At 40.0% G+C, this 16,479-nt stretch overlaps 2 protein-coding genes across 2 annotated transcripts; one reads left to right on the top strand and one right to left on the bottom strand.

The window, feature by feature from the left end:
• Window positions 1–161: 161 nt before the first annotated feature.
• On the bottom strand, window positions 162–7,970 carry LOC138962823 (ribonuclease P protein subunit p29-like). The gene is made up of 6 exons (XM_070334785.1): window positions 7,861–7,970; window positions 7,257–7,318; window positions 5,680–5,903; window positions 5,305–5,373; window positions 2,536–2,714; window positions 162–889 (listed from the first exon to the last, which is right to left on the bottom strand). The coding sequence occupies exons 1-6, from the start codon at window positions 7,886–7,888 to the stop codon at window positions 753–755; spliced, it is 699 nt and encodes a 232-aa protein (XP_070190886.1). The 5' UTR covers window positions 7,889–7,970; the 3' UTR covers window positions 162–752.
• Window positions 7,971–8,110: 140 nt separating this feature from the next.
• LOC138962813 (dolichol-phosphate mannosyltransferase subunit 1-like) lies at window positions 8,111–15,206 on the top strand. The gene is made up of 8 exons (XM_070334775.1): window positions 8,111–8,265; window positions 9,208–9,307; window positions 10,030–10,063; window positions 11,572–11,648; window positions 12,008–12,033; window positions 13,335–13,430; window positions 13,882–14,065; window positions 14,912–15,206. The coding sequence occupies exons 1-8, from the start codon at window positions 8,168–8,170 to the stop codon at window positions 15,014–15,016; spliced, it is 720 nt and encodes a 239-aa protein (XP_070190876.1). The 5' UTR covers window positions 8,111–8,167; the 3' UTR covers window positions 15,017–15,206.
• The last annotated feature ends 1,273 nt before the right edge of the window (window positions 15,207–16,479 follow it).

Raw genomic sequence — 16,479 nt, 5'->3', positions numbered from 1 at the left:
TTATTCATTCAAAGTAGAGAGTAAATCAGAGCTCTTGCTGGGAAAATTGTGTTTCTTTAGAAAAGGGGAAATATTTGCTCCGGTTTTTAGTCTTGCTTTCCGATTATTCTTTTTTCTACACTTGGCTTCCACTGCATGTGATTTTTGTTTTGGTTGCATAAGGTTGTGCGAGTGTCTATGCATGTTTAAATGCATATTGTGCATGTTTATGAGGTAGAATATTATAATTGTTATGCTTTCGTTATAGTGAATGTGTTTACTTCCTGACGTTTTGTTGAGCATATATTTGTTTTAGCAAAAGGAAGTGGGAGAGATGGAATGGATTGAAAGCATAATTTTAGCAACCATTGTTCCTCTTCAAATTTGTGTGTGTGAGTTTATGTTGTTGTATATTTGGCTTGTGTGCTTTGATACATATTTTTTGCAATTTTACAGCTGTTGCATATTTATATTGGATGAACAATAAACTATACAATAATTTATGCTTGTTTGAACTGATTTAACATAATACATGGTTTCTGTCATCACTGTTTCACACACACACACTCTTTCAAATTTTCCTTCCGCACTTTCAGACAACACCAACAGTGGATTTGACAAAGATCATAAGTTTTACTGCCTTGTGCAGAAACATAAAAGTATATCCATAACACCATTCCAAATCACATCATTTATGCAACAAACACACACACACACACGTACGCACACACACAGCTGCATATTGTTGCCAAGTTCTGTGTCCCACACTTTGTTCACAAGTCTGTTGTTGGTTTTGATTTGAACTTTTTGGAAGATCTTTCACCAGCTTTCACCTTGAAGTGACTACCATGGATTGTGAAGATGTGACCGTGCAACTCCAATGCAAAGATACTGTTCTCTTTGGGCACACCTGCAAAGACAAATTCATGCACATTACTTCTTCTTCTTCTTCTTCGGCGTTCCAGGATGTGCACATTACAAGAACAACAAAAACAAGTCACGTAAGGCGAAATTACTACATTTAGTCAAGCTGTGGAACTCACAGAATGAAACTGAACATAGTCCGCCGCTAGTGCAAAAGGCAGTGAAAGTGACGAGCCTGTTTGGCGCGGTAGCGATTGCGCTGTGCTTCATAGCACGCTTTACTGTACCTCTCTTCGTTTTAACTTTCTGAGCGTGTTTTTAATCCAAACATATCATATCTATATGTTTTTGGAATCAGGAACCGACAAGGAATAAGATGAAATAGTTTTTAAAACGATTTCGGAAATTTAATTTTGATCATAATCTTTATATTTTTAATTTTCAGAGCCTGTTTTTAATCCAAATATAACATATGTATATGTTTTTGGAATCAGAAAATGACGAAGAATAAGATGAAATTGTTTTTGGATCGTTTAATAAAAAAATAATTTTAATTACAAATTTCCGATTTTTAATGACCAAACTCACTCATTAGTTTTTAAGCCACCAAGCTGAAATGCAATACCAAACCCCGGGCTTCGTCGAAGATTGCTTTGCCAAAATTTCAATCAATTTGATTGAAAAATGAGGGTGTGACAGTGCCGCCTCAACTTTTACAAACAGCCGGATATGACGTCATCAAAGACATTTATCGAAAAAAAGAAAAAAACGTCCGGGGATATCATACCCAGGAACTCTCATGTCAAATTTCATAAAGATCGGTCCAGTAGTTTAGTCTGAATCGCTCTACACACACACACACACGCATACACACACACACATACACCACGATCCTCGTCTCGATTCCCCCCTCGATGTTAAAACATTTAGTCATAACTTGACTAAATGTAAAAACACCCACACGAGAGTCACCATTTTCCAACACAAGAAAACCCTGCGTAACGAAACTGTAGATACCTTAACCAGTGTATTTTACTCATACAATGTCAGGTGTAAAATGAGATGCAACCTCTCACTCTTAAACTGTATGCAGTGATCTTTTAGGGTTAGGGTTATAACAAGGAGCGACTCCTCAAATGATCAAATCAAATCTTCTTTATTTTGTTCTTTCTACCTCACATCGCTTTGGCTACGCTTAAAATAAGACCCGGACCTGTTGAACCCCCAGAACAACTTGCATGAATGCAGGCAGTTGCTTCTCAGTAATTTTATGCGTGTGTCAGTAATCAAACATATCCAACTGAAAACCGAATTTTTGAAACCTCTCATACACAACCAGACCAACACTGATGTACCATACACATAATTTTACCCCAAAGGGCCAATAATGCAACCAATCCAGGTTGTCCTTCAACAAAACAAAGTTGATCACAGCTCCTCTCCTACCAAATGATAAAATACCAGATCTGCATTTTGTTCTGTCTATCTCACACTGCCTTATCCAAGTTTAGTAACCAACTGAATATTGCTGTGGAAAAAACGCGAGGTTGCGGTTTAGCCCTTAGCACAGAATATTGTATGTAGGGAAACTCTAGAGATTAAATAAATACCTTGGCGCAGACAATTTTAAGTACAGAATCTGTGGTGTTTAGAAAAACAAGGAGAGAAGAAGAAAAAAATCTAGGCACTTACATTTGACTTTGTCACTAGATGTAATGAAGGTGAAGGTATGCCTCGTTTCCTGCATCACTATGCCACAGACACCAACATAGGATGGACACTTGGAGCGTTGCACAGTCAGCATACCTCCCTGAAGCTCCGCCTTTACAACCTTCTGGCAGGCTGCCTGTACTGCACCTGGGCTGCTCACACTGTCAACACACAAACCATGGATCATCAAAACATGTACCGCATGTAGTATCTGTTAATACAGTGGAACCCCCCTTTTTAAGACCCCATACCCATTTAAGACCCCATACCCATTTAAGACCCCATACCCATTTAAGACTTTCCTCCCTTGAAGATGTTGCTTTTTACATTTAGTCAAGTTTTGACTAAATGTTTTAACGTAGAGGGGGGAATCGAGACGAGGGTCGTGGTGTATGTGCGTGTGTGTGTGTGTAGAGCGATTCAGACTAAACTACTTTCTTTATGAAATTTGACATGAGAGTTCCTGGGTATGATATCCTCAGACGTTTTTTTCATTTTTTTGATAAATGTCTTTGATGACGTCATATCCGGCTTTTCGTGAAAGTTGAGGCGGCACTGTCACGCCCTCATTTTTCAACCAAATTGGTTGAAATTTTGGTCAAGTAATCTTCGACGAAGCCTGGACTTCGGTATTGCATTTCAGCTTGGTGGCTTAAAAATTAATTGATGACTTTGGTCATTAAAAATCTGAAAATTGTAAAAAAAAATAAAAATTTATAAAACGATCCAAATTTACGTTCATCTTATTCTCCATCATTTTCTGATTCCAAAAATATATAAATATGTTATATTTGGATTAAAAACAAGCTCTGAAAATTAAATATATAAAAATTACTAGAATGAATACCCGCTTCGCCGGGTAGCCGGCTTCGCCGGGAAGAAGTACTTAGAGCCGTACGCCGGCTTCGCCGGGTCCGAACAATGGACCCGCCAAGCTTAGGTCCCTCCCAGATTCGTGGAATGGGAACAGCACGAAAATGATTAAGTGGCCATAATGCCATTCCTGACCATATCGAGTCCCATCCTTGTCGACGAATGTAACCGTGTTAATCACCTTTGGAGGCGAACTCCACTCAAACAGGACTGAGCAAGTTAGAGCTTATCTCTAAGCCCTTTTGAACTGTTATGACTTCACAAAGGAAGGCCAGTACATAAAATTACACAAAAGCCGCCAGACCACATCACAAACAGAACTGAACAATGCACAGGTGTTGCTCACATAGAGACACACACACACACACACAAACACAGAGAAGCCGTATCTATAGAGAGATAGATGACAGTGTATTTTTCGCGTGGCTATAAATTGATTCGACCTTTGCACTTTTACAGTGAGGATAATTTACGGGTCCAATTTACGTTCTGGACACTGCGGTGACCTTCTAAAAATAGTAACAGAACGCCGGGAATATCCGAAGATGCCCCCTTCATACTGTAGTGCACCACACGAAGGAAGGGAGGTAAACGCTGAAAACATGGAGAAGATGAGAAGATAAGGAAGAGTTACTTATAATGGTGAAATGAACACAAAAACCAAATTCGGTTCAGCGCTGCGCGCTGAGAGCACGTGTTGAAATATCTCATCGATGATATTGTGTCCGGGGTGTAGCTGAATACGGTGTCCAAATTTGAAAAAGATCCACCGAGAACTTTGGCTTTGGTGTGTCGGTATGGGGGCCCGGGTAGCTGAGGTGGAACCAAAATAGCTGAGGTGGAACTAAAATCGGTTCAGCGCTGCGCGCTGAGAGCACGTGTTGAAATATCTCATCGATGAGGTTGTGTCCGGGGTCTCTCTGAATAAGCCCACCAAATTTGAAGCAGATCCATCGAGAACTTTGGCCGTGCATCGCGAAGACACAGATACACAGACACACACACAGACACACAGACAGACACAAGTCGTATATATATATAGATTATCAAAATTAAATTGTCGAAATCAATTTAAAAACACTTTCATCTTATTCCTTGTCGGTTCCTTATTCCAAAAACATATAGATATGATATGTTTGGATTAAAAACACGCTCAGAAAGTTAAAACAAAGAGAGGTACAGAAAAGCGTGCTATCCTTCTTAGCGCAACTACTACCCCGCTCTTCTTGTCAATTTCACTGCCTTTGCCATGAGCGGTGGACTGACGATGCTACGAGTATACGGTCTTGCTGAAAAATGGCATTGCGTTCAGTTTCATTCTGTGTGTTCGACAGCTTCTTGACTAAATGTTGTGTTTTCGCCTTACGCGACTTGTTTGTTTCTCCTGCTTGTAACCTCTGTAAATGTACCTTCATTGTAACACTCCCTTTTTTTAAGACCTGATTTTTCTAGATCTGTGAAGGTCTTAAATGGGAGAGGGGGGTGGGGGGATTTATGTACGGTTCTACTGTGCTTTCATCACTTTTTGATGAATCATTACGAGAGCTGCTCACTGTGCGAACAGCCATGCCATATTGTGCAACAGTCCCTTGTACCTTCCCTCCTCCCTCACCAACTTCATCACCAGGTCTCAGCTTAAGGTTGTACAAAGACTGCTACACGTAGTTATCGTTTAAAGTTCAATTCTACCAAGCCTAAACTTCTACAGGAAGCCAGTTATGTGTACATCAGGGATGTTGTTTGGTGTGGTCAGTCAGAAAAATTGAATCTGCCAAAATTGCTGCGGTCATTATGGCAGATTTGCCACTTGAACCAAGTTTTTCCCTGATGACTTAAGCAGTCGCTGCTGGACAATTCTCTCTGCTCCCAATCACTCACCTGCTACTGGGAATCACCTCTTCCATGTACTGTTTCCAGGCCTGATGCAATGGCAGTTGCTGACTGTAGCTGAAAACAAAACACAATGGTAGGGCAAATAAAGTCATGCTCTGGCAGGTTAGTATTCAATAACACAAGTTCTATGTATATTGAGTATTGGTGTCAAAAGCAACATTTTCTCAGAAAATTACAGAACAATACTCATCAGCAATCTTAGATTGTGCATTCTTACTCCTGCTACCATGTATGAAGTGAAAACTAATGGACCAAAAGGTGAAACACAAAAGAAAGAATGAAAGAAAGAAAAATAAGGACGAGAAAGAAGTGGAAAAAATCCCACAGCAGAACAGATGAAAAGAAATTCTAGCAATGTACCTCTGATTTTCCTTTGGGATTTTAAACACCTTCATCCCTTTGCGCTCTCTGTTAGTCAACTTCTTCTTCTTCTGACTGGTGAGATCAAACTTCTTCTTTTTGACAGTCCTGCTGAGATGAACTTGGCGACGGCTGATGTTGTCTTCATTGGCCATCAGCCTGTTGGCTGGCAGGTGTCGCTTCAAGTAGGACTTCACTACATCTGTCTGCCTCATACTGCGTGCCTGTGAACAAAGACAGAAAAAAATTAAAGAAGTACAATAATGCCAATGGGACACTGTCTTAACACTTTCGCGACGGGACGCTGATAAATCAGTAACCGCGCTGACACGCCCATGGACGGGACGCGCATTTTTCAGTATCAGTCATACAAGGTACAAGACTCGTGATTGCTTCCTGGTTTTTGAAGATTGCAATAAATTGAGTTGTTTCCCTTGATACACGTGGTTTTCTCTTCCGGCTTGATCAAATTAGTGCAGATTTGCGTGGTGTTTTCGAACAAAAAAAATGAATCGAAGGCGAGCCTTGTCACGGGAGGAGATTCTCCGGATGTTGGATCTTGAGGATCCTGTAGATCATGATACATCGTGTCGTTTTAGCCTCAAGAAAGCGATTATAGCAGTGATATTGAGGAAGAAACAGTCCAGTTGTTGCTTGTACGAGTCGACAAACTACACGTGGTAGGGGGTGATACTGCTAGACGAACATGTATCTCGGAATCGTGCAGGAGCTATGGGGGCGTGGCAGCACTGATAACAATGGATGGCTGGAGCCTTCTAATCCTTTTGGAAATGTTCATAGGTGTACAGTTGGTACTTTGTTGTGAAAATGTGACTTATATTCAATATGGATTACCTAGACATCATTTGGTGAGTGTTACAGTTTTGTTTCATTTGAGTCAGGCCGGATGCTCTGAGTGAATGAGTGATTTGCTTGTTTTTTTCTTTGTACTGTCTCCTTATTTTTGTGTACAATGTTAACAATATTTCAGCTAATTCATAGGTTTTACACCTTGTTTGGTTATAACATTATTTATAATACTTTCTGTTAAAAAATAACTTTTAAAAAAAGCAGTGGAAAATAAAACACACACAAAAAAAACGTTAAAAAACACAAATTATCCCCCTTTCACCCCCCTTTGCTAAAACAAATCGCGTGACAAACTTATAAATAGCACGACTGAACTGGGCATCCATTTTTTAATTAGTACACAAAATTTGGTGGTGATTGGACTTAATTCAAGCTTGCTAGACAGATTTCTTTACAGTTACTGATTTTTGGGAAGTTTCTTGGTGGCAAGCTTGGGCAGGCAGGACGTTAACGCCGTGGCAGTGCTAGTCACAATAGTGTTAAAGTCACATAAGACTCAAATTTTAGGGGTTCAACGCAAAGTAAGAAACACATGTGTGTTAACAACCTTTCCATGTTATTGCAAAGGAAAAAAATCACAAAACTTATCACATGGAAAGGATTGTATTTATCTTCTTGCTGCAATCTTCATTTTTCTGGCATTTTCTTGCAACAACAACAATCTGCAAACTCAAACTGCATTACTTAGCCATTTTCTTTCAACTTACCTGCAGTCCAAGCTTGCTCCCATGACTGACAATTGATGGGGACAGACCAGAATAGAGTGTCTCTGTAAAAAGAATAATTAAACAGTTCAAATAAATTTATGATTTAATCAATTGATCACAAACCTTTGACAACCATCCCTTGCAAATTTAAATTGGGAAAACGTTTGGTGACCGCCACTTTAACAATGAATAACAACAGAGTCCAAGTTTTTCAACCACTTTTCTTCCTGCTAATTCAGTCAGTGATTGGCTTCATCAATGATGAAAAACTGTTGAATCAAACCTTTGTTTATGAATATGAATTGTTATGCTTATCAAACATTTCTATTAGCATTATGTTTCTGATTATGTTCACAACAAAAATTAACCGATTACAAAAATAATTAAAAAATCTGAAGAAAAAAAGTTTCAAGTTCCTATCTGTGCGTGTACACGTAAGTGAAAGTGAAAGCCTGCTCTCCTAGTCCTTTCTTATTACCTCACACAAATTAAGCGATCACACAATTTCATGAACATGTATTAGCTAAGGCTTTTACACCCTGACAATGTCAACCTAAAGGGTCTACATCAAATAGTTTTAAAAACAGTAAATTATACAACACACCCTCCGTACAACTCTTGTCGTCCGCCATGCTTGTGAGTTGGGTCAGAGACTATAGGTTGGGTTGTCAGAGTTGCAGGCCTTTGCGAATGGTGTAGAACAGTGCAAAGATGTTACCATTTAGGAACATATTAATTATAATATAATGCGACTTACACTAGTTTCGAAACCTCCTAAATATACGGAGGAAACATTTTACTCAATAGGTTTTAAGGATATACTATTTTTTTGTCATGTCACATACTCTTTCCTCCTGTTTAGTTAATCCTCATTTCGTTTTACTTGTAGCTTTAGCCACTCTCTACCAAAGATGGCACGCAACAAGTATTCTGTGCTTCTGCCAACATACAACGAGAGAGAAAATCTACCTTTCATTATTTGGTTGTTGGTCAAACACTTCTCTGAAAGGTTTGAGCAATATTTTCCGTCATCTGTTGATTTTGCAGTCAATTAATTACTTTGCAGATGAATGTTATTTGTCTTGTCAGTCTGTGCACATCTCGCACCTAGTGACGTCTTCTTTATTTACTCCTTCCGTTTCTGTTCAGTTGTGGTCGATGTCATCATGCTCAAAAGGCCGACTGGTGTGCGCGGCATTGTGAAGACTTGCTGATTTAGGACAGTTTATTCGTACCAAAATAAATAACAATGTCAATGACAAAGTTTGTAATTTTTTTTAATTTTATATTTGATGAGGGGGGGGGGGGGGGGGGGGGGGGGGGGGGGTTGTTGGTCACATTGAAGCCCTAGGATGGGAAGGATGCTACGCCATGCATATGTTGTCATTTGCAGCTGTGTTTGCAGCCGCTGCTTACGTCTCAGGGTAGCTTGAATATATTGCAGCTGTCAGAGGTAAGGCCAAAACAAAAAAAATTGTCTGTTTCTGGTAACATGGCTAAAAAAAAATAGGGTCGGTAGGTAGGGATTTTTTTTTTATTTTTTTTTTTTAACCCCAAATGTAGACCAATAAAACTTACTTTAAAAATTGCGCAAAGAGACTGGATTCACTGTACATAGAGACAAGACACTCAACACATTTACAAATCGTCAGCGGACTTTCGTTTTCACACGTTTTTGTTGTTCATTTTCTCACCCTGTCCTTTACCACCAAAAAAAAAAAAAAAATTTTTGAGTTTGGAAAAAAAAAGTTTAGGGTCAGCGCCAAAATTTAGGGTCGGTCGGGTGACCAGAAACAGACAATTTTTTTTGGGGGGGCCTAATGATTTATAATTTGAGAAATAAAACGTGTGATGCATAAGGCAGGCTTAGACTAGAGCCTCACTCTAAGGCACAGTCAGTTTGTGTGTGTGTTTCATTTGACTTTCATTGCTTTTTTTAAAAAATTTTTAGTGGAATTGACTATGAAGTCATCATCATTGATGATGGCAGTCCAGATGGAACACTCCAGGTTGCAGAAGAGCTCCAGCGTATTTACGGAAAAGATAAAATTGTAAGTAAATTCGCTTTTGGATAAGGTGACTATAATTGACTGGGAAACAAAAGATGAAAGCTATGTAAATATTATCTTGTAATTATTTTTTTATTTTTTATTCAAACTCGAAGCACGTACAGCACACATGTTGCAGATACTTCAACATTTGTCATTCTATGAAGAAAATCAAAGAAAACAAAATAGAATGAATGAAACTTGTCTTTCATTGAAAGCAGTATGACTATCCGATTTTTGCATGAAATTTAACATTTCATGCTGGTCTCAAACTCAAAGCATTTTGTTGCTGTTAGTGTTAGTGTTATAGTTATACCTTGTGAATATACAGCCCACTTCGTCAACATCACGGGCCAAAGAATCTAGACACAGCCATCGTCGAACGCTGAAGAAGAAGAAGAATACCTTGTGAATAGTTCGGAGCATCTCCTGGCAACATCTCTAATTAAAATAATTTTTTATCCTGCCGAAACTTGGTTTGTGGACATATTCAGACATGAGTTTGTATGATATATATATTATGTTATATATGCATTTTTGATTTCCTGTAAAGTTCAGTCTAAACTGAAGGGTTTTTGTTGTTTTTCTTTGTTAAAATTAGCACATGATAAAAAGTTTTAAATCACAAATTTGTTACCTATTTGTAATTGTTATTAAAAAAAATAGGAGATTTCAGGATCACATATATTGGTATTTCATTCTAATATCATTTGTTACTGATGCAGGTCCTGAGACCAAGAGGCCAAAAGCTGGGGCTGGGTAAGTGTACAACTGATACCGATTCCTTCCTGCTTTATGCAACTGTGAGCTTGTTTTATCGTTGTGGAGAGGTAGCTCAATTGGTAGTACGCTGGCTTTGAAATCAGTTCTATCAGCGTAGGTTCAAGCTTTGAGCAGACTCTGCACAAAAATAACATGTTCACGCATGCGTTTTATCAAGTTCTCAAGTTCAGAGCCGAAGTCTGAGCGATGGAAAATACATACTATACATGTATGTATGCATGCAGAAACAAGAGGCGAAGCCTTCAAGGCTCACGTAAGAAATCGACAAACAGTAACACAAACTCAATCACTCCGTCACACATACACACACACACACACACACACACACACACACACACACACACACACACACACACACACACACACACACACACACACACACACACACAGTAAGCATAGGTGAAACTGTGCAAGAAAGCGAGACCCTGGATCTGCCAAGTAGTCTCGGCCCGCTCACAATAACAATGACCGAGACTTTCAGTAATTCCTTTGCGTGACGTCTAACCCTCTTACGTCATAATGTGACGTCTTCAAATAGTTTCTATCACACACGTCGAACACTTTTGACCGAGACTGACGTAATCCATAGACTCGGAAATGTTAAAGTTTCTATCACACACACACACACACACACACACACACACACACACACACACACACACACACACACACACACACACACACACACACACACACACACACACACACACACACACGCACGCACGCACAGACAGACAAAGTTTATCATCGCATAGGCTACACTTACGTGAGCCAAAAACTAAAAACAAAAACATGGGTAGGGCTGTACTGTATGGCAGCCTCTTTTCCCCAATGAGAAAGTAACTGGAATTTCCATGAGGGTAATCTCATGTGATATTATTACAATACCATACCTTATCTTTTCTTACCTTAGCTTACCTCATCTTACCCTTTCAAGTGAGGGATGGAGGAGTTTAAGTTCTGTGGTTAACTGTGGTTAATATTTTTAGACACTTTTTTGGACAGTGCCTTGCAAGCTGATTCACATTTTAGATTTAGTATGGTAATATGAAGGACACTGAACGTGGCATAGTATTCATGATTTAAAGTACAGTGGAACCCCCCTTTTAAGACCCCCCAATTTAAGACTCCCCCCTTTTTAAGACCTTGTTTTCTCAGACTTTCTGTTCATAACCTCTGTAAAAATTACCCCCATTTTAAGACTGAGCCCTCCTTTTTAAGACCCGAATTTCTCAGATTTTTGGAGGTTTTTAAAGGGGGGTTCCACTGTAACACAGATTGTGGGAGCATGTCAGTGTATGATAGATTGCAAGTTCATGTAACACGACAGTGGATATTGTCAGGCATTTAAGCTCAAGCGAATGTAAAAAAAAAAATTAATTCCATAAAATGAAGGAAAGGAAGTATTTTGAAAGATTTTACTACTTTTTGTTGTCTGTTTATATTTTAGACAAGCTGTGGATTACCTTTTGTCTTTCTTGCAGGCACAGCCTATGTTCACGGCATCAAACATGCCACAGGAAACTTCATTATCATCATGGACGCTGATATGTCACATCATGTAAGATTTTGCCCGTGGAGTTTTTTCTTTCTCAGTTAAGTTTTAAAGTTTAATTGCACGATTTCAGGATTTGATCTCACATGGCTGAAAGGTTAAGATTGTAACCGGAGTGTATTTCTTTCGATATTTATGTATCTCTGCACAAATGGAACTCTTGGATTTTGCTGCGTGTTGGGTTTGGTATTTCATATGTGATTTGTTAAGAAGAAGAAACAAGTCCATTGTGCAACAAAGACAAATAAATGAATCATAACAATGGCCCTGAAATGATAACTTTTGATTTGTTAAGCAAATCCTGAAAGTACTTGTAAACATGGCACAACCTTACATGTATACATTTTCTTCCCTGATTTTTGCAGCCCAAGTTCATTCCTGAATTAATCAAGTAAGTAGCATGGATACTTATTTTATTATACACAAGAAAATATAGTCAGACTTCTTCTTCTTCTTTGTTCATGGGCTTAGACTCCCACGTTCACTCATGTTTTTAGCACGAGTGGATTTTTACGTGTATGACCTTTTTTACCCCGCCATTCAGGCAGCAGACGCCAATTTCGGGGGAGGCATGGCGCATGCTGGGTATTTTCGTGTTTCTATAACCCACCGAACTCTGACATGGATTACAGGATCTTTTCCGTGCGCACTTGGTCTTGTGCTTGCGTGTACACACGAAGGGGGTTAAGTCACTAGCAGGTCTGCACATAAGTTGACCTGGGAGATCAGAAAATTCTCCACTCTTAACCCACCAGGCGGTAGCGACCGGGATTCAAACTCACGACCTCCCCATTAGGAGGCCGACATCTTACCACCATGCCACTGCGCCCGTCTATAGTCAGACTGTGTGTACTTTTGCAGTGAAGAAATTGCAGCCTGTCAGAAGAGAAGGGTGAATATTTTAAGAGAGAGCACTCTAAATAAACAACAACTATAGAGTGTTAAGGTCTGACACACACTTAATCCAATGTGTGATATCTTTATGCACATTTATGTGCACAAGAATAGTGACAGACTTTCAGAGTTCAATTTGATGAATGAAGTATGATTAAAGTTGAGGCTGTGTGTATGTATGTCTGTGTCGATGTGTGTGTCTGGGTGGCCGAGTGGTAACGCACTTGCGCTCGGAAGCGAGAGGTTGCGAGTTCGACCCTGGGTCAGAGCGTTAGCAATTTTCTCCTCCCTTTCCTAACCTAGGTGGTGGGTTCATGTGCTAGTCTTTCGGATGAGACGAAAAACAGAGGTCCCTTCGTGTACACTACATTGGGGTGTGCACGTTAAAGATCCCACGATTGACAAAGGGGTCTTTCCTGGCAAAATTGTATAGGCATAGATAAAAATGTCCACCAAAATACCCGTGTGACTTGGAATAATAGGCCTTGAAAAGTAGGATATGCGCCGAAATGGCTGCGATCTGCTGGCCGATGTGAATGCGTGATGTATTGTGTAAAAAAATTCCATCTCACACGGCATAAATAAATCCCTGCGCCTTGAATATGAGCGCGATATAAATTGCATAAAAAATTTAAAAAATCCCTGCGCTTAGAACTGTACCCACGGAATACGCGCGATATAAGCCTCATACTGATTGATTGATTGATCTCACATGTATTTAAGATGTGTTTTCATTGTTTTCATATTGCTGATGATATTATTTTTATATCATTATCAATCAGAAATTTCACTGTGCAGGAAACAGGAGACGGAAAACTTAGACATTGTGACTGGCACGCGCTACTCTGGGGACGGCGGTGTCTTTGGCTGGGACCTGAAACGCAAGTGTATCAGGTCAGTTTCAGCTGTACAGGGGCGCTTGGGGCTACATTTTGTCTTAACCTAAAAGTGAAAATCCTACTCCTAGTAGCCCAAAACCTGAATGTACATTGCTGACAGTTTTGTGTTGTGTCTGATAGTCAAACAGGAAATGAATTTGTGAACTTTTTATCCACCTGGCAATCAGGAATAAACTGTGAAATTAGCATCCATGCAGTGTTCCTGTTTTACAGTTCATGTCGTCTTTCTTTTTAATTTGGTACCCATCATTTGGTCGGAAGACCTATTCTAATTCTACCTCCTGTTCTCAGGGGTAGAATCTAGCCTTAAGACTCCCTCCTTTTTCAAGACCTGATTTTGTCAGATAGGTCTTAAAAAAAAGGGGGGGGGGGGGTCAACTGTACTTGATATTACCTGCATACATTTTCAGTATTTGACAAGAAACGAAATCTTTTGACTGTTGCAGTCGTGTTGCAAACTTCATAACCCAGATGCTGTTACGGCCAGGTGTCTCAGATCTGACTGGCAGTTTCCGCTTGTACCGCAAGGAGGTTCTACAAAAACTCATCGACGCCTGTGTCTCCAAGGGATACGTCTTTCAAATGGAGATGATCGTCCGTGCACGTCAATTCAACTACACCATTGGAGAAGTAAGTGTAATTTTGATTTCATTGATTTCATTTTTCGTTTTGTTTTGTTCATCATCATCATTATTGCCATTAATTATTTTCTTATTGGCTTACTGTCAAAACTGATCACCTTCACTCTCAAGAATTTGTTTGCAAGTCTTTATTCTTTTACTTCCACTTATGTGGCTGTCAAAATTATGAAAGATGTTCAAGAGGCAAAGAGTTGATTCCTTTTTAGGTGTAGATGAAGCTAAAACGAGGACTGCACTCACATTTTGATTAGTGTTCATGCTGATTTTCTTTTCTTTTGTGTGTGTGTGTGTGTGTGTGTGTGTGTGTGTGTGTGTGTGTGTGTGTGTGTGTGTGTGTGTGTGTGTGTGTGTGTGTGTGTGTGTGTGTGTGTGTGTGTGTGTGTGTGTGTGTGTCATACAGTGGCCTTTTAAAACCTCCGATTTAAGACCTTTCCCATTTTAAGAACTTGCTTTTACATATTTTTCTGTTCTTAAAGGCACAGTAAACCATCACAGATACTGTTGGGCTTTTACACACATTACAAACACCCTTTCATTTAAACATTCACCGCTTAAGAACATCCTAGGTGCCCTCCGTAAAGAGCGAGCAATTTTCAAAGAATTTATTTGTGCGTGGTTTATCTTACCCCTGAGCCATCGTGAACCCGTGTGATCCAGTTTCTCTTTTTCACAATGTTGTCGTCAGTTTGTAATTCGCTGTGAGCTTATCTGCAATAGCACGTTATTATGTACCTCTGACTATGCACGAAACAAACGGCATTTTAGTAATAATGTTGTTATGTGACCAATCCTCGATGCCATGACGCTAACATTGTCCGATTTGGGTCAATCCTAGGTGCCCATATCGTTTGTGGACCGAGTGTACGGAGAGTCCAAGCTGGGAGGCCAGGAGATTGTGGACTTTCTGAAAGGAATCCTGTATCTGTTTGCCACAACATGAGGAGGGAGTTGGTTGTCACCGCGAGTGGATCAGAAAGACATACTTCCATGAATGCTTCTTGATCCCAGATGCCACTGTTCTCAAGTTCAGATGAAAAGGATATATAATTATTTTATGCTGGTGCTTTGACCAATTAAATGGGCATGACTTTAATGTTCACAGGGTGTGGGAAATAAACTTGGGAAGTTTACATGGTTTCTTTTGATTGCGTTGTGTGTCTGCATTCTCTGGCAAATTCTGCTGCAAAGATTGCAGATGAATTTTACACACACACACACACATAACCACACACACACACACACATAACCACACACACACACAACCTTAACCACATATGCACACACATACAAACACACACACACACACACATATATATATATATATTATACTAGAATGAATACCCGCTTCGCCGGGTAGCCGGCTTCGCCGGGAAGAAATACTTAGAGCCGTACGCCGGCTTTGCCGGGTCCGAACAATGGACCCGCCAAGCTTAGGTCCCTCCCAGATTCGTGGAATGGGAACAGCACGAAAATGATTCAGTGGCCATAATGCCATTCCTGACCATATCGAGTCCCATCCTTGTCGACGAATGTAACCGTGTTAATCACCTTTGGAGGCGAACTCCACTCAAACAGGACTGAGCAAGTTATGGCTTCTCAAAGGAAGGCCAGTACATAAAATTACGTTAAAATTACACAAAAGCCGCCAGACCACATCACAAACAGAACTGAAGAATGCACAGGTGTTGCTCATATAGAGACACACACACACACACACACACAAAAACACAGAGAAGCCGTATCTATAGAGAGATAGATGACAGTGTATTTTTCGCGTGGCTATAAATTGATTCGACCTTTGCACTTTTACAGTGAGGATAATTTACGGGTCCAATTTACGTTCTGTACACTGCGTTGACCTTCTAAAAATAGTAAGAGTAACAGAACGCCGGGAATATCCGAAGACGCTCCACTCACTATGAGTGCACCATACGAAGGAAGGGAGGTAAACGCTGAAAACCTGGAGAATATGAGAAGATAAGGAAGAGTTACTTATAATGGTGAAATGAACACAAAAACAAAAATCTGTTCAGCGCTGCGCGCTGAGAGCACGTGTTGAAATATCTCATCGATGATATTGTGTCCGGGGTGTAGCTGAATACGGTGTCCAAATTTGAAAAAGATCCACCGAGAACTTTGGCGTTGTGATGTGGTGTAGCGGCTATGGTGTGTCGGTATGGGGGCCCGGGTAGCTGAGGTGGAACCAAAATAGCTGAGGTGGAACCAAAATCGGTTCAGCGCTGCGCGCTGAGAGCACGTGTTGAAATATCTCATCGATGAGGTTGTGTCCGGGGTCTCTCTGAATAAGCCCACCAAATTTGAAGCAGATCCATCGAGAACTTTGGGCGTGCATGGCGAATACACAAATACACAAACACACAGATACACAAACACACAGACAGA

The sequence above is a fragment of the Littorina saxatilis genome, linkage group LG1 (genome assembly GCF_037325665.1).
Source record: "Littorina saxatilis isolate snail1 linkage group LG1, US_GU_Lsax_2.0, whole genome shotgun sequence".
In the NCBI taxonomy this organism is placed as follows: Eukaryota; Metazoa; Mollusca; class Gastropoda; order Littorinimorpha; family Littorinidae; genus Littorina; species Littorina saxatilis.
The sequence above is the reverse complement of the archived record's forward strand: the minus strand, read 5'-3'. Positions and strand labels throughout refer to the sequence as shown.

Bases quoted from the DNA above. Each gene is read 5' to 3' on its own strand.
- LOC138962823 (XM_070334785.1), bottom strand. From the start codon at position 7,888: ATGGCGGACGACAAGAGTTGTACGGAGG. The intron at 5,374-5,679 runs GTACATTGCTAG...TTTTGTTTTCAG, and splicing joins ATCCCAAAGGAAAATCAGAG to CTACAGTCAGCAACTGCCAT. The intron at 2,715-5,304 runs GTGAGTGATTGG...GTGTGTTGACAG, and splicing joins GAGGTGATTCCCAGTAGCAG to TGTGAGCAGCCCAGGTGCAG.
- LOC138962813 (XM_070334775.1), top strand. From the start codon at position 8,168: ATGGCACGCAACAAGTATTCTGTGCTTCTGCCAACATACAACGAGAGA. The intron at 13,431-13,881 runs GTCAGTTTCAGC...TGACTGTTGCAG, and splicing joins CTGAAACGCAAGTGTATCAG to TCGTGTTGCAAACTTCATAA. The intron at 14,066-14,911 runs GTAAGTGTAATT...GGTCAATCCTAG, and splicing joins TCAACTACACCATTGGAGAA to GTGCCCATATCGTTTGTGGA.